Raw genomic sequence first — 25,040 nt, 5'->3', positions numbered from 1 at the left:
AAAAGTGAATGTGTACTTTAAATATTTATTTAACATTTAACATAAATATATTAACACTACATACTTTAAATATGGTACTACACTTCCACTTATCTTTATAAAACATCGAAAATATCCTTTCTGAGCCAATGCAATGATCAGTGACTTGAAAAGATATTTTCTAACACAATTTGCAACTTTATATATTATAGCATACAATGTTAACTAATAGCATAAAATATTAACTAATAACCATTGAGATAGTCATTTCCTGAGTGCAAAACCAAACATCCAAATTACTGCACCAAAAAATTCTGATGAATCATTATTTGATTTCTAGTTATAAAGAGGAATATCTTGTTTTTCAGAAAGAATATTAGCAACTTGTTTTTAAGCTTAAAACGTTATTAAATCAATAGAGTATTTATATAGAAATCCTAATAAACGCGATTCAATCTACACCAAAGACAAAGTAGATTTTAATACTATTTTAACAATTATTAAGTGGCTGCTAAGTGTTATACACTGAGATGTACACGCTCCTGTTAAAATTAGAACAACAAAGGGACAGAGTTATAAGGAAAAATCCTAATCCAAGTAACAACGGAAAAAAAATTCATAATATACCTTATTGCTACAGATGTCTAGTCATTGGTCCAAAATCTTTACCATTGAAAGTCCAGTCTTTAAGATTTCATTTATTATGCTTATTATCCAGGAAACATGCTTAATTCCCCAAATCTCCCTTAAATAATGTTTATAAAATACATATGTCAGGTCACTGTCTATACCCATTTGCAGCAGCCAATCAAAATAAGTATTTAAGGGGCATCGGTGGGAAATAATTTGTCACTATATAGGTCAGCTCTCTTATTAATAATAATAAAAACTGACATAACACCATTTGTACAACAATTTCATATCAAGACTCCAAAGATTTATTCATTAATACGGCCAATATTTCTAGGCATTATTTGGCAAACATTCATCTCCATCTTACTGATTTATAAAGCAAAGCCCTAACTCATAAAATGACATGAACCTAGTGACTCTATGTTTTCTAACTCACAGTCCATTTCTACTTGCCAGGGAGAAGAGAAAGATATAATACATCTAGCATGAAATAGTTTGGCTACCCCAGGATAGTGAAATATCCAATTGGTACTTGGGTCTTATCTATTCCCACCTTTTTATATGCGATCCAGTCAAACACCCTGTCAATATCTGTTGCCCGTAGCACTTCCTGTGATACTGGATGGGAACTGGCCAAGCCGTCAAGCAGCATCACTTCATGTAGAACATCTGTCAGAAACCTCTGTTTTTCCTGCAATATAGTAGATGGAACAACATCACAGGTGATTCCTGGTTATGACGGAATATGTGTGACAATATGAACAGAATGTGTGTTACTTAATTGATGATGCTCATCAACCTACATGGTGAGACTTAACTCTAAAGAGAAACTGGTAAATAAAATGCCCCTTAAGTCCCTCTAAAATAACAGTGAGCACAACATGAAACAAAATCAATGGGCTACAATGGGCCCTAAATAGAAACAATGGATTCTATGTTTTAACAGTGGTTAAAACAAATTTGGAGCGTGGGCACATAAATGAAACTGACTAAGCTTGTTTATGTGTTCTGCAGGGTCAAAACTAAAATTCCAGCCCCAAATAACCTTTTCATAGTTAATCCAATATAAGAATAATAACTAGATTTCAGAGTTCCGTTGCTATTTCTTATTTCTAGTCCATTTAAACAACACATTCCCTCTCTTTCTGTTCCTCCCTTTCTTTCCCTCTCTCTTTCTCACTTATCCTCTCTCTAATACACACACACACACACTTATTTTCTAAAAGAATTTCAGGAGATCACCACAAATAATAAAAGGCATTACTGACATCAAACTATAATATCTGTGGATGTGGATGTGATACATGAATTCAGAAAGTGGAGAGCAATAGGTATCAACAATCCATTTTGTGAAAGAAAACAAAATCGTGAGACTTCTGTGCATTGTTGAGACATTAGTATTTGCTCTAATAAAAGCTGACTTGTAATGTTAGTAATAAACTGTAAAGAAAAAAGTACTTCTCTGTTGTTTTTGCTTTAAGAAGCCTGCTTTAAAGAAACAGCTTAGGTTCTGTTAACAAAAATGCTGGCAGCTATTAGCCCTCCTAGTCTCCTGCCTTCACTGAGGGAGAAGGAGAGGAAAAAGAAGTTGCAAGAGGTAACAAGGGCTAAATAGCCCTTAGATAGTTGGCACCTGAGAGGTATCAATAGAGGTAAGACTGCAACACTTTAATTGCTCTAGCTAATTCTGAACTTATTCCTGGAGCCTCCAAATTTTGGGCCAGCAGATAAACTGCACTTTATTTCTAAGTGAGTTGTAATTTCAAGCTGACAGTACACCAATCCTGGATTTTAAAAACTGGAAAGAGAATAAATATACTAAGAAAAGAATACTAAACTAGGCACATATGTTTGCGTTAATTTAAATCTGGCTTTAAAGAAACATTTTTGTTCATCATCCCTTGCTCAATAATGTAGTATGTTTAATCAATAATTTAACTGGCCATCCAACTATATACTGTAAGGTTTATTTTCTACTAGCTTATTTTTATAGTCTGTGGACTATATATCTAATTTCTTTAGCCCTCTTTTTTCGGTCTACGAATTTCACGTCAATGCTCCATCAAAAAGGACTTTGTTGCAGTGACTGAACCAAAAGTCACTCTAAGTCCCAGAAGGATGCTCCAGACCGTAAGAGACCACAATAAAAAGTACAAACTTACAGTGAATTAAGTGACAAATACTACACAAAATGATACTGTATTTCTTCTTAAATCGAGTTCCTAATTCAAGATGAATTAAGAAGATTAAGAAGACTGAAATTGGACCCTGTGATTTAAAATTTTTTAAATTAAAAAACTTGGTATTGGGACGAGGGGAAGATGGCGGAAGAGTAAGACGTGGAGATCACCTTCCTCCCCACAGATACACCAGAAATACATCTACACGTGGTACTGCTCCTAAAGAACACCCACTGAACGCTGGCAGAAGACCTCAGACCTCCCAAAAGGCAAGAAACTCCCCACGTACCTGGGTAGGGCAAAAGAAAAAAGAATAAACAGAGACAAAAGAATAGGGACGGGACCTGCACCAGTAGGAGAGAGCTGTGGAGGAGGAAATGTTTCCACACACTAGGAAGCCCCTTCGCGTGCGGAGACTGCAGGTGGCGGAGGAGAAAAGCTTCGGCACCGAGGAGGAGAGCACAGTAACAGGGGCGCTGAAGGCAAAGCGGAGAGACTTCCGCACAGAGGATCGCTGCCGACCAGCACTCACCAGGCCAAGAGGCTTGTCTGCTCACCCGCTGCGCGAGCGGGGCTGGGAGCTGAGGCTCTGGCTTCCGTCGGAGCGCAGGGAAAGGACTGGGGTTGGCGGCGTGAACACAGCCTGCAGGGGCTAGTGCGCCACGGCTGGCCGGGAGGGATTCCGGGGAAAAGTCTGGACCTGCCGAAGAGGCAAGAGACTTTTTCTTCCCTCTTTGTTTCCTGGTGCGCGAGGGGAGGGGATTAAGAGCGCTGCTTAAAGTAGCTCCAGAGACGGGCACGAGCCGCGGCTAAAAGCGCGGACCCGAGACGTGCATGAGACGCTACGGCTGCTGCTGCTGTCGCCACTAAGAAGCCTGTGTGCGAGCACAGGTCACTATCCACACCACCCTTCCGGGGATCCTGTGCAGCCCTCCACTGCCAGGGTCCTGGGATCCAGGGACAACTTCCCCAGGAGAACGCACGGCGCGCCTCAGGCTGGTGCAAAGTCCCGCCGGCTTCTGCCGCCGCAGGCTCACCCCGCATCCGCACCCCTCCCTCCCCCCGGCCTGAGTGAGCCAGAGCCCCCGAAGCAGCTGCTCCTTTAACCCTGTCCTGTCTGAGCGAGGAACAGACGCCCTCCGGCGACCTACACGCACAGGTGGGGCCAAATCCAAAGCTGAGCCCCGGGAGCTGTGAGAACAAACAAGAGAAAGGGAAATCTCTCCCAGCAGCCTCAGGAGCAGCGGATTAAAGCTCCACAATCAACTTAATGTACCTGCATCTGTGGAATACATGAATAGACAATGAATCATCCCAAATTGAGGAGGTGGACTTTGAGAGCAAGATTTATGATTTTTTCCCCTTTTTGTGTGTATGTGTATGCTTCTGTGTGAGATTTTGTCTGTATAGCTTTGCTTCAACCATTTGTCTCAGGGTTCTACGCGTCTGGGGCTTTTTTTGCTTTTTTTTTTTTTTAAATATTTTTCTTAATAATTATTTTTTATTTTAAAAACTTTATTATATTTTGTTACCTTACTTTATTTTACTTTATCTTCTTTCTTTTTTTCCTTCCTTCCCTCCTTCCTTCCTTCCTCCCTCCCTCCTTTATTTCTTTCTTTCTTTTTTCTTTCTTTCTTTCTACTTTTTCTCCCTTTTATTCTGAGCCGTGTGGATGAAAGGCTCTTGGTGCTACAGCTAGGAGTCAGTGCTGTGCCTCTAAGTTGGGAGAGCCAACTTCAGGACACTGGTCCACAAGAGACCTCCCAGTTCCACATAATATCAAATGGCGAAAATCTCCCAGAGATCTCCATCTCAACACTAGCACCCAGTTTCACTCAACGACCAGCAAGCTACAGTGCTGGACATCCTATGCCAAACAACTAGCAAGACAGGAACAAAACCCCACCCATTATCACAGAGGCTGCCTAAAATCATAATAAGTCCACAGACACCCCAAAACACACCACCAGACGTGGACCTGCCCACCAGAAAGACAAGATCCAGCCTCATCCACCAGAACACAGGCACTAGTCCCCTCCACCAGGAAGCCTACACAACCCACTGAACCAACCTTAGCCACTGGGGAGAGACACCAAAAACAACAGGAACTACGAACCTGCAGTCTGCAAAAACGGGACCCCAAACACAGTAAGATAAGCAAAATGATAAGACAGAAAAACACACAGCAGATGAAGAAGCAAGATAAAAACCAACCAGACCTAACAAATGAAGAGGAAATAGGGAGTCTACCTGAAAAAGAATTCAGAATAATGATAGTAAAGATGATCCAAAATCTTGGAAATAGAATAGACAAAATGCAAGAAACATTTAACAAGGACCTAGAAGAACTAAAGACGAAACAAACAATGATGAACAACACATTAAATGAAATTAAAAATACTCTACATGGGATCAATAGCAGAATAACTGAGGCAGAAGAACGGATAAGTGACCTGGAAGATAAAATAGTGGAAATAACTACTGCAGAGCAGAATAAAGAAAAAAAATGAAAAGAACTGAGGACAGTCACAGAGACCTCTGGGACAACATTAAACGCACCAACATTCGAATTATAGGGGTTCCAGAAGAAGAAGAGAAAAAGAAAGGGACTGAGAAAATATTTGAAGAGATTATAGTTGAAAACTTCTCTAATATGGGAAAGGAAATAGTTAATCAAGTCCAGGAAGCACAGAGAGTCCCATACAGGATAAATGCAAGGAGAAATATGCCAAGACACATATTAATCAAACTGTCAAAAAGTAAATACAAAGAAAACATATTAAAAGCAGCAAAGGAAAAGCAACAAATAACACACAAGGGAATCCCCGTAAGGTTAACAGCTGATCTTTCAGCAGAAACTCTGCAAGCCAGAAGGGACTGGCAGGACATATTTAAAGTGATGAAGGAGAAAAACCTGCAACCAAGATTACTCTACCCAGCAAGGATCTCATTCAGATTTGATGGAGAAATTAAAACCTTTACAGACAAGCAAAAGCTGAGAGAGTTCAGCACCACCAAACCATCTTCACAACAACTGTTAAAGGAACTTCTCTAGGCAAGAAACACAAGAGAAGGAAAAGACCTACAATAACGAACCCAAAACAATTAAGAAAATGGGAATAGGAACATACATATCGATAATTACCTTAAATGTAAATGGACTAAATGCTCCTACTAAAAGACATGGATTAGCTGAATGGATACAAAAACAAGACCCATATATTTGCTGTCTACAAGAGACCCACTTCAGACCTAGAGACACATACAGACTGAAAGTAAGGGGATGGAAAAAGATATTTCATGCAAATGGAAACCAAAAGAAAGCTGGAGTAGCAATTCTCATATCAGACAAAATGGACTTTACAATAAAGAATATTAGAAGAGACAAAGAAGGACACTACATAATGATCAAGGGATCGATCCAAGAAGAAGATTTAACAATTGTAAATATTTATGCACCCAACATAGGAGCACCTCAATACATAAGGCAAATACTAACAGCCATAAAAGGGGAAATCGACAGTAACACATTCATAGTAGGGGAGTTTAACACCCCACTTTCACCAATGGACAGATCATGCAAAATGAAAATAAAGAAGGAAACACAAGCTTTAAATGAAACATTAAACAAGATGGACTTAATTGATATTTATAGGACATTGCATCCAAAAACAACAGAATACACATTTTTCTCAAGTGCTCATGGAACATTCTCCAGGATAGATCATATCTTGCGTCACAAATCAAGCCTTGGTAAATTTAAGAAAATTGAAATTGTATCAAGTATCTTTTCTGACCACAACACTATGAGACTAGATATCAATTACAGGAAAAGATCTGTAAAAAATACAAACACATGGAGGCTAAACAATACACTACTTAATCACGAAGTGATCACTGAAGAAATCAAAGAGGAAATAAAAAATACTCAGAAACAAATGACAATGAAGACACGACAACCCCAAACCTATGGGATGCAGCAAAAGCAGTTCTAAGAGGGAAGTTTATAGCAATACAATCCTACCTTAAGAAACAGGAAACATCTAGAATAAACAACCTAACCTTGCACCTGAAGCAATTACAGAAAGAAGAACAAAAAACCCCCAAAATTAGCAGAAGGAAAGAAATCATAAAGATCAGATCAGAAATAAATGAAAAAGAAATGAAGGAAACGATAGCAAAGATCAATAAAACTAAAAGCTGGTTCTTTGAGAAGATAAACAAAATTGATAAAACATTAGCTAGACTCATCAAGAAAAAAAGGGAGAAGACTCAAATCAATACAATTAGAAATGAAAAAGGAGAAGTAACAACTGACACTACAGAAATACAAAAGATCATGAGAGGTTACTACAAGCAACTCTATGCCAATAAAATGGACAACCTGGAAGAAATGGACAAATTCTTAGAAATGCACAACCTGCGAAGACTGAATCAGGAAGGAATAGAAAATATGAACAGACCAATCACAAGCACTGAAATTGAAACTGTGATTTAAAATCTTCCAACAAACAAAAGTACAGGACCAGATGGCTTCACAGGCGAATTCTATCAAACACTTAGAGAAGAGCTAACACCTATCCTTCTCAAACTCTTCCAAAATATAGCAGAGGGAGGAGCACTCCCAAACTCACTCTACAAGGCCACCATCACCTTGATACCAAAACCAGACAAGGATGTCACAAAGAAAGAATACTACAGGCCAATATCACTGATGAACATAGATGCAAAAATCCTCAGCAAAATACTAGCAAACAGAATCCAACAGCACATTAAAAGGATCATATACCATGATCAAGTGGGGTTTATTCCAGGAATGCAAGGATTCTTCAATATATGCAAATCAATCAATGTGATACACCATATTAACAAATTGAAGGAGAAAAACCATATGATGATCTCAATAGATGCAGAGAAAGCTATAGACAAAATTCAACACCTATTTATGATAAAAACCCTCCAGAAAGTAGGCATAGAGGGAACTTTCCTCAACATAATAAAGGCCATATATGACAAACCCACAGCCAACATCATCCTCAAAGGTGAAAAACTGAAAGCATTTCCACTAAGATCAGGAACAAGACAAGGTTGCCCACTCTCACCACTCTTATTCAACATAGTTTTGGAAGTTTTAGCCACAGCAATCAGAGAAGAAAAGGAAATAAAAGGATTCCATATCGGAAAAGAAGAAGTAAAGCTGTCACTCTTTGCAGATGACATGATACTATATATAGAGAATCCTAAAGATGCTACCAGAAAACTACTAGAGCTAATCAATGAATTTGGTAAAGTAGCAGGATTCAAAATTAATGCACAGAAATCTCTGGCATTCTTGTACACTAATGATGAAAAATCTGAAAGTGAAATTAAGAAAACACTCCCATTTACCATTGCAACAAAAAGAGTAAAATATCTAGGAATAAACCTACCTAAGGAGACAAAAGACCTTTATGCAGAAAATTATAAGACACTGACGAAAGAAATTAAAGATAATAAAAATAGATGGAGAGATATACCATGTTCTTCAAGTGGAAGAATCAACATTGTGAAAATGACTCTACTACCCAAAAAAATCTACAGATTCAATGCAATCCCTATCAAAGTACCACTGGCATTTTTCACAGACCTAGAACAAAAAAATTTCACAATTTGTATGGAAACACAAACGACCCTGAATAGCCAAAGAAATCTTGAGAACGAAAAACAGAGCTGGAGGAATCAGGCTCCCTGACTTCAGACTATACTACAAAGCTACAGTAATCAACACAGTATGGTACTGGCACAAAAACAGAAAGATAGATCAATGGAACAGGATAGAAAGCCCGGAGATAAACCCATGCACATATAGTCACCTTATCTTTGATAAAGGAGGCAGGAATATACAGTGGAGCAAGGACAGCCTCTCCAATAAGTGTTGCTGAGAAAACTGGACAGGTACATGTAAAAATATGAGATTAGATCACTCCCTAACACCATATACAAAAATAAGCTCAAAATGGATTAAAGACATAAATGTGAAGCCAGAAACTAGCAAACTCTTAGAGGAAAACATACGCAGAACACTCTATGACATAACTCACAGCAAGATCCTTTTTGACCCACCTCCTAGAGAAATGGAAATAAAAACAAAAATAAACAAATGGGACCTAATGAAACTTCAAAGCTTTTGCACAGCAAAGGAAACCATAAACCAGATGAAAAGACAACCCTCAGAATGGGAGAAAATATTTGCAAATGAAGCAACTGACAAAGGATTAATCTCCAAAATTTATAAGCAGCTCATGCAGCTCAATAAGAAAAAAACAAACAACCCAATCCAAAAATGGACAGAAGACCTAAATAGACATTTCTCCAAAGAAGATATACAGACTGCCAACAAACACATGAAGGAATGCTCAACATCATTAATCATTAGAGAAATGCACATCAAAACTACAATGAGATATCATCTCACTCCATTCAGAATGGCCATCATCAAAAAATCTAGAAACAATAAATGCTGGAGAGGGTGTGGAGAAAAGGGAACACTCTTGCACTGCTGGTGGGAATGTGAATTGGTACAGCCGCTATGGAGAACAGTATGGAGGTTCCTTAAAAAACTACATATAGAATTACTATATGACCCAGCAATCCCACTACTGGGCATATACCCTGAGAAAACCATAATTCAAAAAAGAGTCATGTACCAAAATGTTCATTGCAGCTCTATTTACAATAGCCCGGAGATGGAAACAACCTAAGTGTCCATCATTGGACGAATGGATAAAGAAGATGTGGAATGGAATATTACAATGGAATATTACTCAGCCATAAAAAGAAACGAAGTTGAGCTATTTGTAATGAGGTGGATAGACCTAGAGTCTGTCATACAGAGTGAAGTAAGTCAGAAAGAGAAAGACAAATACCGTATACTAACACATATATATGGAATTTAAGAAAAAAAAAAGTCATGAAGAACCTAGGGGTAAGACAGGAATAAAGACATAGACCTACTAGAGAATGGACTTGAAGATATTGGGAGGGGGAAGGGTAAGCTGTGACAAAGCGAGAGAGAGGCATGGACATATATACACTACCAAACGTAAGGTAGATAGCTAGTGGGAAGCAGCCATATAGGACAGCGAGATCAGCTGGGTGCTATGTGACCGCCTGGAGGGGTGGGATAGGGAGGGTGGGAGGGAGCAAGACGCAAGAGGGAAGAGATATGGGAACATATGTATATGTATAACTGATTCACTTTGTTATAAATCAGAAACTAACACACCATTGTAAAGCAATTATACTCTAATAAAGATGTTAAAAAAATTGTATTTACATTGCTCATTTTAAGTCCACTAAAAAGCAAAGACAAGATCTCAGACAAATGGCCTTGATTTAGAGAATAAGAGAAAACTGTGTGCTTCCAAAATAAAAATTTTAAGCCGGTATGCAATCTTGTTAGTCATTCAATTTTAAAATGTACATTAAAGCTGTTTGATACTGGAATTAATGAGAGGAATCATGAAATCTATAATGATACTTCAACTTGATCAATGAACATTTTTATTTATAACAACTACCAACTGAAGGTGTGATATCCATTCTGAAGGCCAAATAATATTCAACTCTTCAAATAGTGATTGCTTGCTCCATTATGTCACTCAAACATCTGATCAAAAATCACAGTGTAAAATGAACTTAACACAATGATTTATTTGAATACTAATTTTTAATATTTAGCAACAATAAATATATATTGATCCATATTAAAATCTAGTAAACATATCTTGGTTTGCTAGAGATGTGATTTTTTAAAATGGTATAAAGTCAATGGCCATGAAATTATAGAAATGAAATGTAAGGTAAATTTCAAAAATGAAATTTTCTCGTTTAAGAAAATATAAGTTATACATGATATATTACTTCATGCTTCTGGAGAAAAATAAAAACAAACCTTTGGTCGGTGGAATTTCAAAAAGAAGAGTTTAAACTTAGTAGTGTTAAGTCATTAGCAAAAGATTCGTCTTCTACATTTTTGGAGAGGATGATATTGTCTAATTGAGAAAAAGGGCATTAAGAGAGATGAAGAGAGAGAGAAGGAAAAACAAAAAAGAAGGAAAGAAAAGCCTGGCAGAAGATACTCACAAAGCTCAGAAGAGACAATAAATTAAATTGAGGGGGAGAAAAAGAAAATTCTAACCAGAGGCAAACCCAATTTAACAAAATTACAAAGAATTTTGCAGGAGAGAAGGTGCTAATTTTTTATAAAAGACCCACATCACTATAAAAGAAGAAACAATCTTGGTTTGTCAGTCCCAGGCTAGGGCCCTCCTCCTCCTCCTCAACAACAACCATAACAATTACAGCAGAAATTATGAAGTGTTGGTTAGTTGCTTATTGTTGACCTGAGACTATGAAAGTTTAAAAATAAAGTAAAAGAAATCCTGGCTCTTACGTGAGCTAAAAGATCAAACAAAATAGTTAGCCACACTGAACAAAATAATAGTTTTCTCCTACAGACTAGAAATGCTAAAGAATTTTGAGGCAAAACAGGGTGAAACAGAATTATTTATGGAAAGTTTAATGGAAGAGGTAGAATTTGATCTGATCCTTCAAGTAACTTTAAAGTTGTGTGCATGCTCATGTGTTTGTGTACAGGGAAGAATATATTTATGGTGCATAGTCAACAGTTTTTATTCTACTCTATATTTTAAGGACACCATGATAGGCCATTCTACAACTTTCAAAATGCAAAACAATAAGGTAAAATGGAGAACTTTAAAATCTGTTTACAAGAAGTTTATTGTTAACAGTAACAATAAATCCTACCACTCTAATACAGACACCTCTTGGAGATGTTGCATACATGCCTACATTTAAACAGTTCTAATAATATTGAATATGTGTGTCATTTTGTACTGAACTATTTTCAAAAATATGCTGTGTTTGAATTTTTGGAGAACAGTGTAAAGGCTTTTCAGAAAAGTAAACAAAGTGTGAGGGAATGCACAGAGCTGAGAATAACACATGGAAAAGAAGAAAGGCACTATTGTTTCATTCATTCATTCATTTAACAAACATGTATTAACTTCCTACTCAATGCCAGATACTGTACTGTGTTTTGGGAATAAATATATGACTAAAATCTAGTCCTCAACCTGAAAGAACTCAAAAGTAGTTGAGAAAGACAGGTAAATAGCTATCTGTATTATAATATGATGGATGTTATAAAAACACAGAGGATGAAATGATTAATTAGTTCAGAAAAGGCTTCACAGAGGAAGTGACATTAAAGTGAGTTGTTGAAGGATGAAAGGTTACTCAGATGAATGGGGAAAGCAGCTTAAAAGGGCAAATCCTGGCAGAGGAAACATGAAAAAAAGCTGGTCTGTTTGAATCCTCAGTTGTCAGGTTGAAGAATTTGGTCTTAATAAATAGGCAGTAGCAGACATAATGACATAATAAAAGTAGTGTCTTAGGAAAATTAACTTATCTGAGTTATACAGAGTGGCTTAATGGATGTAGAAAGAGGAGACAGGAAGTGGCTATTGTACCAAGAGGCGATATGGTGATGATGTATTACAACAGGTGTTGCTGAAGGACTTTTGATTCTGAGAGATATTTTGAACGATCAACTGACATTGATGCCTTGGTCCCCTTAGTGGATGATGGAGAGGAAGTACTAACAAATAACTACATGGAATGACGTGATGGAATTTTAAAAGATTTTAGATTGACAGAAAGTTTTAAAATGTAGGGGGCATGCTACTGACAGAAATGGAGAAGTGGAGAAAATTTTGGTTTGGAGGGCAAGTTAAAAGATGAGTTTTAGACATATTGCAAGGAATGTGACAGTGAACATTTAAAAAGCAGTATGTCAGAGGCAACTGGAAGTAAAAGCCTAGGTCTAAGATAAGGGGCAAGGGCTAAACAACTTTTGGCAAGAAACAGTAATCTGTATACAAATATAAATTTAGTCTCGCAGAGAAGCAACTCTTTTTAAAAATTATTTCTTACAATATTAACACTTCATATACTGGTATTTAGAAATATATGTGAAGGGAGTTATTAAAAATTCTTAACACATCATTAGATACACCTGAAAAAATCAATTCCTTGATGTCCCCAAATGGCTTCTGCCTGAACACGTCAAGATCTGAATAGTCATGGTGATGGTGGGAAAAGAGGAAGTACTATTGGAAGGGAGGGCTGTCGGCAAGTTTCTATAGAAAGGCTGACTAATTTTAGTGAAGAGCAATACCAGGCAGACACTTTGACTCTTGTCATCAGAAAAGAAAGAAAAAAATCAAGTAATCTGAATCGAGATCAAATAAAGTCAGATACATCAAACCAGACAAAAAGATGAAAGCAGAGGGCTTCCCTGGTGGCGCAGTGGTTGAGAGTCCGCCTGCCGATGCAGGGGACGCAGGTTCGTGCCCCGGTCCGGGAGGGTCCCACATGCCGCGGAGCGTCTGGGCCCGTGAGCCATGGCCACTGAGCCTGCGCATCCGGAACCTGTGCTCCGCGTCAGGAGAGGCCACAACAGTGAGAGGCCCGCGTACCGCAAAAAAAAAAAAAAAAAAGATGAGAGCAGAGCCTGAGCCAATTCAAGAAGTGGTGAGGTGCTCACAGGCATGAAAAGAGAGGAAAAACATTCTCTGGGCGATGTGGGTTACATCAGAGCAGCCACAAGGACTCAATTTTCTTTTTTTTTTTTAATTTAATTTCCTTTTTTAAAATTTTTACTGTAGTATAGTTGATTTAAAATGTTGTGTTAGGTGCTTCCCTGGTGGCACAGTGGTTAAGAATCTGCCTGCCAATGCCGGGGACACGGGTTGGAGCCCAGGTCCGGGAAGATCCTACATGCCATGGAGCAACTAAGCCCGTGTGCCACAACTACTGAGCCTGCGCTCTAGAGCCCACAAGCCACAACTGCTGAGCCCGCGTGCCACAACTACTGAAGCCCACGTGCCTAGAGCCCATGCTCCACAATGAGAAGCCACCGCAATGAGAAGCCCGCGCACCGCAACAAAGAGTAGCCCCCACTCACCTCCACTAGAGAAAGCCCCCGCACAGCAACAAAGACCCAACGCAGCCAAAAATAAATAAATTAAAAAAGTAAAATGTTGTGTTAGTTTCTGCTGTACAGCAAAGTGAATCAGTTATACATATACATATATCCACTCTTTTTTAGATTATTTTCCCATATAGGTCATTACAGAGTATTGAGTAGAGTTCTGTGCTATACAGTAGGTCCTTATTAGTTATCTCTTTTATATATAGTAGTGTGTACATGTCAATCCCAACCTCCTATATTTATCCTTCCCCACCTTCCGCCCTGGTATCCATAAGTTTGTTTTCTACATCTGTGACTCTACTCTTGTTTTGTGAATAAGTTCATTTGTACCATTTTTTAGATTCCACATATCTAGGAGGATGGGTCTGAACATAAATGGCTCTTTCGTTATTCCTGAGAGAAAAGACAGGAACACTGCTGCAAAATTGATGAAAGAGTCCTAGACTGTAAGAAAAATATCTGCCATTCACTAGCTGTCTGACCTTAAGCAAGTTAATCTTTTCAGACCTCAGCATCCTCATTTGTAAACATATGTGGTTGTGAAGATTAAAGATAATTTGTTCTACAAATATTTATTGAGCACCTGCTATATCCCAAATGGTATGTCTGGTTCTGGGGATAAAAAGATAGAAAAACAGGGATCCAACCTTCAGAGATTTTATCCTAGTAGAAAGAGAGACAAAGATGAAAACAAATATTGAAATAGCACCTACTATGTGTAAAAATGGAAGTAGGTTCAGGATACAGAGTGACTACACTGAGAAGGCTGTGATTGGTTCTGCCTGGAGAAAGGAAGGAAAGCTTCTGAATTGATAGTTTGAGTTGAATCTTTAAGGGGGATTGAGTTTTCTAGGAGAATACCACAGAAAGGGGCATTTTGGACAGAAAGGAATATCTGGGAAAAACCATAGAGGTATGAAACAGCCTGACCTGTTTGGGGGACTCCAGAGTTTTGCGTGGCAGCAGGCAGGGAGTATAATGGGGTAAATGACTAGTGGTTAGTGCATAGAGACAGACAAGAACAGAATGATCAAGATCCTCCATGGCAAGTTAGGAAGCTAGAATTAAGAAGTGACATCACCAGACCTACATTTAGAAAGATGACTATGAATACTGGAAAGCGGACTAGAGTGAGGGGCGACTCGAAACAAAATAGGACAATACAGCACAATTATGCAAAAATAGCACACAATAGGGGCTTTATCTTTGTGATCACAAAATATTATACCATTATTTTTCTAAAATTTAGCTCAATTTTGTGATGACCAATGGTGATCCAACAAGGTATTTACTTTGAAATTCCAAAATGTATGAATCAAATATAGATTTAGACATAAATATAAACATAGGCATAAATACAGATATGTACGTAGATACACACAAAGATAACCAAATAGATACAAATATTTCCTTTTCAGTATTTTCATTAGTTTATTTAAAGCAATGTCTTATTCCAGTTTTTAATACTGACAACATCCTCTTGAATATAGATAAAGGCACTTTTCTAATCCATAGAGTCAAATGAACAAGAATGTCTGACAAAAATTATTTGAACAATACAATCTAATTCCACACGTTTACTGATTGCTTTGTACACGCAACCTCCATATGGTAGAGGCTGGGGAAACAAGCGAACTTGGGACACAATTCCTGCCTCCAAGCAACTCCCATTATGATAGGGAAGATAGACACACGTACAACTCATTCGTGCCATTTGATGGGTAACGTATTAGTAACCAGACAAAGTACTATGGGAGTAGAGAACAGAGGGAACGTTACGGGTAAAAATGCTTTCAGTGTCTATGACCATGTTGATTCAATTTCAACCGATCTATCATAAAGAGAAGAAATTAGATATATCATTCATATTTTGTGTCATTGGAAACCTATACTACCATGAGATGAAGCCTTTTAAGATTTCATAGGTTAAACAAAATGCCACGTGAGTCATTACTAATCTGAACCCCTTGCTTGCATAAGACTAGAACAAGGATACAGATATACCTAGCATTGCATATTTTGGCTTTTTCACTCTTGTTCTTCATGACTTATTCAAATCAGGACAAATTAAAGGAGAGGAATACAATCAAAAATCCAAACAAGAAAAGCAAACATATTGGAGGAAAATATACATCAGGTTTTATCTACGTGATATGGTATCTCTGTGACGTCGCAATTATCATCTTTTGTAAACACACAACACAATGCCATATTTGTAAAAATTATAAATTATTTGGATTCCAAGTCTCTTAAAATATTAAAAGAATTTTACTATGTAATTTTATATTTCATCCTTTTATAAAGTTCTAAAATGTCCAAAAGTATTTTAAGCTTTACTCAGTTGAAAGTTAGCTAGATGTACTTGTGAAATATAATGTCATTATTTAGCTGATTAGCTAACATTTTGTAGATAGCTAAATCATACTGATAAATGAAATAAAACTAAAGATGTAGTGAAAATAAGAGTTGCTTCTATATAGTATTTCTTAAAAATTAACATTTCAAAATCTCATGTTTAAAATACACAGGCCTAAGATGTTGATAATCATGTTCATGTATAGCTTGTTAAAACAGTCCACTTATATTAAAGTCAGACTTATGTAAACACACATATATGCAGTAGGCATTAAAGAATAATTTTAGAAATAATCACCATTAATGCCTATAATAAATCAAGCACTGTACTGAAAATTTTACCTCTGTTTTTGTCCACATAACCTTTTACAGTAAGTGGTACATGAACATAATTATCTGCGCAGATCTCTACTGATTTAACATTATTCTGTGATTTCACATGAGCTTTACAATAAGTAACCAAATGTGTTCTATACGCTCTTATTTCTTTTAACCATCAACTACATTTCATTCACTGCCAAGCCACGAACGCTTTAAGATGCCTTAGTCAACGCACTAACTAAAAAAGCAATTATATCTCTATAAGACTATCTTGGATAACTTTATAAGGCTCTCATAACCCCAAATAACTCCTTGCACAGGTTTTTATGAAATGATATACTCTCAAACATGACTAACACAAAGAGAAGGTGGGTTAGATTGTGAGGCTCTTCAATGACTACATCCTTCAGCTGCCTTATGTTTTGTTTGTAATATCCAGGCTGAATGTGTCATGTCTAATATTATCCAAGATGTGACACAGCTAAGGGAAAATGCTAAGATGAAACACAAAATGTACTGCATTGTATTCAACCAGATTCTGAGCCTTCTGCATACTTACTCAAGAACCTTTAAGATATAGCAATATTGATATGGCAGAAGTCACCATCAATTAGTCATTTACATATTCATTAATTATGATAATCCTGGGTCTTACGGAACAACCTTGAATGTGCTTCAAATAATGTCAATCACAGTAATAATTATGAACAGGTTGTCTAATTACATAGCTCATTCTGATTCTAGCGGCCCAAAAAAATCACTGTGAACAATCACCATATGCCATGTGCTTTTATATAACCCTCTTAAAATGTTCATATCATATATTTTTTCAGATTTCTTGACATTTTTTCCTTCTGTTTTCCTTCAAACACTTATCCAATGTAGTTTTTATATACTTTTAAGCTCAATATCCTTTTTTTTTTTTTGCGGTACGCGGGCCTCTCCCGTTGCGGAGCACAGGCTCCGGACGCGCAGGCTCAGCGGCCACGGCTCAGGGGCCCAGCCGCTCCGCGGCATGTGGGATCTTCCGGGACCGGGGCACGAACCCGTGTCCCCTGCGTCAGCAGGGAAGCCCAGCTCAATATCCTTTTTATTTCAATGAATGAGTTCTTATATAGACATAGAAACTGCTTATAATCTTTCATAAATTGTTTGTTGCCCATAATTTCTTTTTTTTGTTGTTAACTTTTGACCAGAATTCTATTATTTGAATTCCTCACAGATGCTATACTTTGGGTTAAATGCTGAGAAATGATGGTAAATAAACAGTCCTTAACTGATGAAGCATATTGTTTAGTGGGGGAGATTTACTTCCTCTTCTTTGCTAATTAACATGAACTCATACCCACTCTCGTACATGTCACTTCAGCATCCTCTGCATAGAGAGGTAATAAGCTTCTTCACCTTTTCAATAATCCTCTCTCTACTTTGGCAGTAAGAATCTTTTCCTCTATCTCTATGCTTCATTGTTTTGAGTAGCTGATAAGACGTTTCAATAAAATCAAATTTGCCAGTTTTTTTTTGATACTCACACACCTGTTTCTCACATCCATCACGAGAAGCTGCTAATATTTTCAGACAAATCAATAATAAGCTAACAAGGCCCTATAATATTTGATTGATAAAATGTAATCCAGAGTATTTTTAAACACACACTGACTAATCATCTTAAACAGATTCAATTTCTACTTAAATCCTAATAGAAACTTTCTTATACCATTCAGGTCTGGAATAATTCCAAAAATAGGCTAGCCAACTCCCAGAAGTCACTAACATGATTACCAAGTAGCTAGTTTATTTTATGTTATTTTAATTTATGAAATAAATAATTAAAATGACCTTAATTCTGTAACAAAATTTTTATTAACTTGATAATGAAATTTATTAAGTAACACATTTGATAATTTAATTTTAATATTTAGTGATATAAATGATCAGTTCATCAAATAATCTAATTAAATAAAACTTTACACTTGTTGCCAGATCACAGAAGTCTGTATATTTCCAATGAAAATAAAAAGCATTAATTTTTTCAAATTTAAAAGATTTACTAACTCATAACAAACAACTCCAGAATACATAGAGTGCTATGGCCCAAAAAGTTAACCAATTCAGAAAGGAAACTCCACATTCCCAGACCCTATATATTACTGTATCTCAAAGTAAGCTACTATAACATTTATAGACTGATTATAAAATTAGCAAAGAAAATCTTTATTACTCAGAATGCAAAATCTGGACTAGCAATCCATTTATAAAGTGCAAAAATATTAAAATATTAGCATTCCAAAGTCATTCTGAAATGGAACAGGTATACTCAAAAGTATTATGTGAAGGCGATTTCTTTGCTCTTATTAATTTTTAATATGTGATTCACAAGATACTCCACTGGAAAACATATTTTCGACCCTAAAAATAATACCATTATACTTAAGTACCTAATATTAATAGTAATATTTGTAGTAAGAAGAAGAAGAAGAAAAATATCTTAGAGTTTTAAAACTATTCTGTGACAAAAACAGTACAGGTATTTCATACATATTTTGAAGATGGAGAAACAAGATCACACAGCTATTAAGTGTCAAAAATCTGGGACTTTCTTGGTGGTCCAGCAGTTAAGACTTTACACTCCCAATGTAGAGGGCATGGGTTCGATCTCTGGTCAGGGAACCAAGATACTGCATGCCACACAGTGTGGACAAAAAAAAAAAATTAATCCACGGGATAGGTAGAAATAAGGAATTGAACTTCATTCTAGGAAACTGTAAAGTAGCATTACTCGGACAAAAAATAATTTAACTTAATTGGTAAAATAGATCTATGAGACTTTGAGGACATTGATGTTCATACTCATCTGTGGTCCCCATCTCTAACAGAGACACTTGCAAAGACTGGGCCTCCAAAAAATGTTCGTTACATAATGAAAAATGAGTGAGTCAATATAGATTAATCCCTGGAAATATTTTATAAATTAGGGGCCCTAAAAATGCCAGCAAAATGCTTAGCAACTAATAGAATAATATCACTTTGTTGTGAGAAGCCAAATTATTTTCAGGGCTAGGAAGTGATATAAACCATCATCTCTCAGAAGAAGCCAAAGATTCCAAGAAAAGCACCTTATGGTCTTAAAATGTAAGACAAAGAAACACGGAGAGTTTTTACTTTTAATTAGTCATCTTCAATATTGTATTGTGTTTAATGTCCTTCAAATTGGACTGATCAAGTGGATAGTCGGGAAGAGAATGTAATCAATGCCAAGTTTTGCTCTTTAGGAGCAATCGAACTAACCCTCTCTTTAATCAGAAAACTTGGGAAATAAATAATAAATAGATGAAAATATCCCACCATCACCACAAGCACCCCTACAACCAAAAGTACAGAAATATTTTTTTTTAAGCACTTATCTTCCAAGCAAAGCTGTGAAGCTTAGGGAAAGAACAGAACTTAACTGAGCAGAAAGATACTCAAATTCTAAATAAAAATAAATAGCTATTGTAAATCTAAGCAAATATTAGAGAACATGTTTGATCCATGTAATATAAAAATAATAATAGGTAGCTAAATCTTCTTCCTGTTCCATTATTTGGCTAATCCTCTGAGACTTACCATGCTAAATTTTCTTTTCCAAACATATCTATGAATATGAACAGTCTGATTGAGATTATGGATCTGTGTTTTTGAGCTACTGCATAAACAAAACAACTTCTGACAGAGCATGGTTGGTCAACTAAGAGCAAAAAAAAAAAAAAAAATCCTCAATCTACCCACACCTTCTAACTGAAACCACCTCACTAAAGATAAAATACAGTGTGTATAAGAAGCTGATATATAGCAGGTCTCTGCTAATAAGCCATGAGGTTTATTCCATAGAAATTAGCAAAATGAATGTCTCATTTTGGGTACTTGATAATTCTTTGAATGAATTAATTAAACAGAATCAATGAAATGTATAACTGAATGGAATGGTAAAAAAGTGGCAGCAATCCATCAAACTAGTTTATATAAAATTAATGTTAACAGCACTCAGGAAACACATCACTGAACTATAAATAAAATCTTGAGAAGAGAAAATTTTAAATGATTAAAGGAGTTAATTGGACACAGGTGGATTTGAAGTAGGTTCTTAGAGAAAAGCATCCCCTCATATCTTCATTTTTAAAGACAAATATGACAAAGATAACACTCCAATCATTAGAAAGAATTTTATTTCATTAGTCCCAGGGAAAGGTAAAAAGCTAAAGATATAAATAGTTTCAAAAGGGGCTTACTTAAAACTGTGAACGGTAGATCCACAGAGGTTATTCAGCTCAGTGTCAAAACATGTTCTACCCCAAATCATCTTTTTGGACTCATGGTTGAAGAGAGCTGCCTGAGTGGTGGCCTGCATGGTAGTCTAGCCATTACCACACTCTCAGGCTCTTAAGAAAAATGACAGCAAAGATGGGTACTCTCAAGATACCTAGCAGAAGGTCTTACTCTATTTCACAGCGAATCAGCATACGTAAAGTGTTTAATGTTACACAGTAAATGCTACATAAGTCTTTATTATTGCAAGTGTTACTGGAGTAATTGAAGCAAAATCTTCATCAACCTCAAATTACTGCTTTTTGCTTTCTCTTGACAGGAAGCTCCTTTACATTTTTTGATTCATATCACTTGAACTCACTACTTTCATTTATCACATCCTTGTCTAGCAACAGCTGAACAGTGTTGAAGTAACCTTGATGAAATGGAAAAAAAAAAAAGTCCCATAAAGTGTTATGGACTGAGACAGTCACTCCTTGCTTAGAAATGAGTGTGTTGTAATATCTTTTAAAGCATATAGCTGCCTGGTTAAGGATGATTAATAATTATAAAATTAATGAATTATTCTTTGGTTGTCCTCTTAGTCCCCAGCTTTCCTTTTTGGTTGTGTTCATGTTACAGATTTTGCAAAGCAAATTCTCTTTAACACATCTGAGATGATACTGAATGATATCAAGTATTGAACAATTCATGTATCATAAGAAGATAAACATTTTTACCAAGCGTGGTAAAAGGGACAGATTAAACTGGTATAATCTGCTATTGCAAATCATAAGTATTTGAGAACAATGATGTCTAACAGAACATTTCATCATTTTGATATAAATTTTTGGCATCATCAATTTTTTTGTTTATCAAGTGATGTCTGACCATTTTTAGCAAGTTGGAATATTTTGCTTGCAAACTGCTCTTACCTAAAAAGGGAATGAATGGGTTAACTTTTCCTATATTATTTCTAGATATGAGAAAGGATAGCGTTGCATTATTGTTAGGCTCCAGGTTCAGAAGAGTTTTCTTCTTAGGAAGTGTCTAATCCTGTCAATTTATTGGTTACTTTTGAAATTCCTAAGGAAATGCAGAAAGACCTTGACACCATGCAAACCTGAACACAGTCTTCGGAAGAAATACTTTATTCTGAAGGGAATGCTCATTTATCTTTTATCTCCAAGTTTAAAATATACAAAACCTGAAACAGTGTCTTTCTGAATATAAATGGCTTTTTAAAAAAATCATCCTTTAAGAACATACATGGGGCTTCCCTGGTGGTGCAGTGGTTGAGAGTCCGCCTGCCGATGCAGGGGACACGGGTCACGGGTTCGTGCTCCGGTCCGGGAAGATCCCACATGCCGCGGAGCGGCTAGGCCCGTGAGCCATGGCCGCTGAGCCTGCGCGTCCAGAGCCTGTGCTCCGCAACGGGAGAGGCCACAGCAGTGAGAGGCCCGCGTACCGCACAAAAAAAAAGTTGATGTTTTCAGCACAAAGAGAAATGACTTGCGAGGGGTTCGGAGGGAAGAGTAAAGGGAAAGCATAAAGAAGTCTATTTTGAAGACCGTGACCCCCAGGAGACCCAAGTGAGCACCCCTTCTACTTTTCTTCTAGTCTTTCAATGTAAATGTCACTTTTAAGCTACTGAGAAGGATCAAAAATACCACAGACCCTTGGGATTAGCCATCAGAAGCTTTTAAAATGTTCACATTCAATATGTCAGTCATTTGAGAATAAAACATCATCTACCAGGTTGAAAACAATTGGATCACCTTCTAATTTACTGATTTCTCAGGAGCAGAATATTATATGTGGATTTTTTATCATAATAGACAAAATACAACTCTATGGAAAATCACATATATATGATGTATGTGTATATACACATTTATTTGGTATTCAGTATTTATAAAGTAAGATTCTAAAATAAATATTTAATTCCCAAATGGTCTATCTTTGACACCATAGCCCTCCTGGGCAAATATATTTTGATATTGATGAATCATAGGCAATAGTACCAATGTACCAACTACTGTTGAAATGTATATTAACTAACTTTGAAAAGCATGTGAAAGCTTTCTTCCCTACAGACATTAAATCAAAGATGGACTTAAGACATGAACAGCTGAACAAGTAAAATATTAACCAAAACAATTTTTTCTCTCTCTAATTTTCTATTTTCCCCTCTCTTGAGTAGTAGAGTGTTTATTATTGTTTAGAATAATTAAGCAGTATATCTTTACATTTAAACTGGAAAAAAAATTGAATTCAATAAACTCTATTTCAGTTCACCAATGATTTTCTCAACTTCTTTTTGAATAAAAACAAAATAATCTAAGAAGTAAAGGTAATTTTATTGCAATGCCTATTAAATTTAGCAGACAATTTTTGTTGGAGCACGTTAAAATTATACTGAGTCTAATGGCAGAATTCATTTTTGCTATTTTAGTCCTGCCCATGATAAAAACAATTGAGAACATTTATCAAAGTTTTGGGGAATACACTTTGAGATATCCTAAGTATTTAGCATAATGAAGTTTAGTTGCACGATTCTCTATTAATAGTTATCTTTATGTCCAGGTATGTGCCCTCATAAAAATTTAGGAAGAATTCCCAGTCTGCAGACTTTATCAGTGTATAAAGTTATTACTGTGTAAAGCTCCTTTAATCCCAAATTATTTAATAAAAGAACATACACTCATGTTGAATAATTCTCATTATAGCAAGTACGTCCTTACAAGGCTACATTCAGGAAATTAAAGGTTACACCTATCATACAGATACAAATTATAGTGAAAACCTGTGCAATATGCACAAGGGATATGATTTTGCCTGCATCGGCATCAGGTCTGTAAAATAAGGAGTTCTTCGTGGTATCATTTTACTATTCATCCTTTTCCTGTATTGAAGCTCTTTTATTATAGACGTTTTCAAATTTAAATGATAAAGAATTGTTGAAGAATAGTAACTAGGCAGCATGAGTCTTTTCTTTTCTCCCTTTGGACGGCCATCAACAGCATACTGTAACTTAATCATCCAATAATGTTGTCATTAACAACCAACTTTGATCAAATAACATCAAGCAAAAGGACTACTCAACCTATGAAATCTAACCCCAGCCCTGAGCTGAAGAAGTTGCTTCTGTTGATCTTGACACTTCTGTTTGATGAATGAAACATGATATAAGGCTTATGCTCCTATAGAATAGTCCACATTGCCAAAAAAGATAAGCATTGATTTGGGGAGACTGAGTCTAGATATAAAGATTACAGAAAACTTTTTGTAATCTATACATAATTGTTAGAAATCTAGGGTGTCAAAATAGATTACTGGGGTTGGAAATATTAGGGTATTTATACATAAAATCAATGCCCCTTTGTAATGGAGCATTTATTATTTTCCAGGTCCATGATACCTACTCACATTTGTATAGCGGTTCATGCATTTCAAAGACCTCGAAAGTTATTTTATCTTCACAAAAATTATGTGTGCTTACCAGGTCAGTATAATCGCCCCCATTTCTCAAATATTAAGGGTGAGTCAAAGAAGTGAAATGCCTTTCTTGGAACCTGAATTTCTTCTTGCCTATCCATTTCCTGACCTTATATCATACTACCTGTAAAGGCCCATATCTATAAAATGGTATACTTGATCAGTTTATTGGGGAACAAAATTTCATAGTAGTTTTTATTCCATGTAGTGTTTTTAATGTAAAAACTGATTATTGCTTTAGCAGAAACTGACTGTAAACACATACACACACATATATACAACCTAAGATTTTACTAACAGTTAAGCAGCCTACACAAGTATACTATCCTAAATCAGAACAAGAGCTTCCTTAACAATACAGTGTAATTCTGGGCTTCCTTATTGCTATTCCATCGAAGGTAGACTGTCATAGTAATCTCCCTAGCAAACTGAAATTGTATTTCAGTGCTTGAGCCTTGGTGTCTAAAAATAATTAAAGCACTGTTTTTGAGATCAGAGGCAAAAGAGGTCAGCTTCCTGAATTTCTTTACTTCTGACACAAGCCTGACTTCTGGTTTTTCTAATTTAGGCTAAGTTCTAGTGAAGCCCAAGCCTTTTTCTCCTGGGGGAGTTTCTGTGCATATCACAACAGTATGAGTTGCTGCTAACACAGCCATCACTCTTGTTCTTTCTAGTATTTCTTTCACTCTTTTGCTGATGCCATTATGAAAAATAGTGCTGACACAGCCTTAAAG

General features: G+C 36.4%; 1 protein-coding gene across 1 annotated transcript in view; it reads right to left on the bottom strand.

Moving 5' to 3' along the window:
• Nucleotides 1-25,040, bottom strand: part of TRHDE (thyrotropin releasing hormone degrading enzyme) — a 385,919-nt gene that overhangs the window by 157,048 nt on the left and 203,831 nt on the right. The window contains exon 6 of the mRNA XM_029205012.1: nt 1,166-1,303. Coding sequence (XP_029060845.1) covers nt 1,166-1,303 — 138 coding nt within the window. The remainder of the gene's footprint in view (nt 1-1,165; nt 1,304-25,040) is intronic.

The sequence above is a fragment of the Monodon monoceros genome, unplaced genomic scaffold, assembly GCF_005190385.1.
Source record: "Monodon monoceros isolate NGI ecotype Baffin Bay Population unplaced genomic scaffold, NGI_Narwhal_1 Super_Scaffold_6, whole genome shotgun sequence".
Taxonomy (NCBI): Eukaryota; Metazoa; Chordata; class Mammalia; order Artiodactyla; family Monodontidae; genus Monodon; species Monodon monoceros.
Note: the sequence above shows the minus strand (reverse complement) of the source record. Positions and strands in the feature narration are given on the sequence as shown.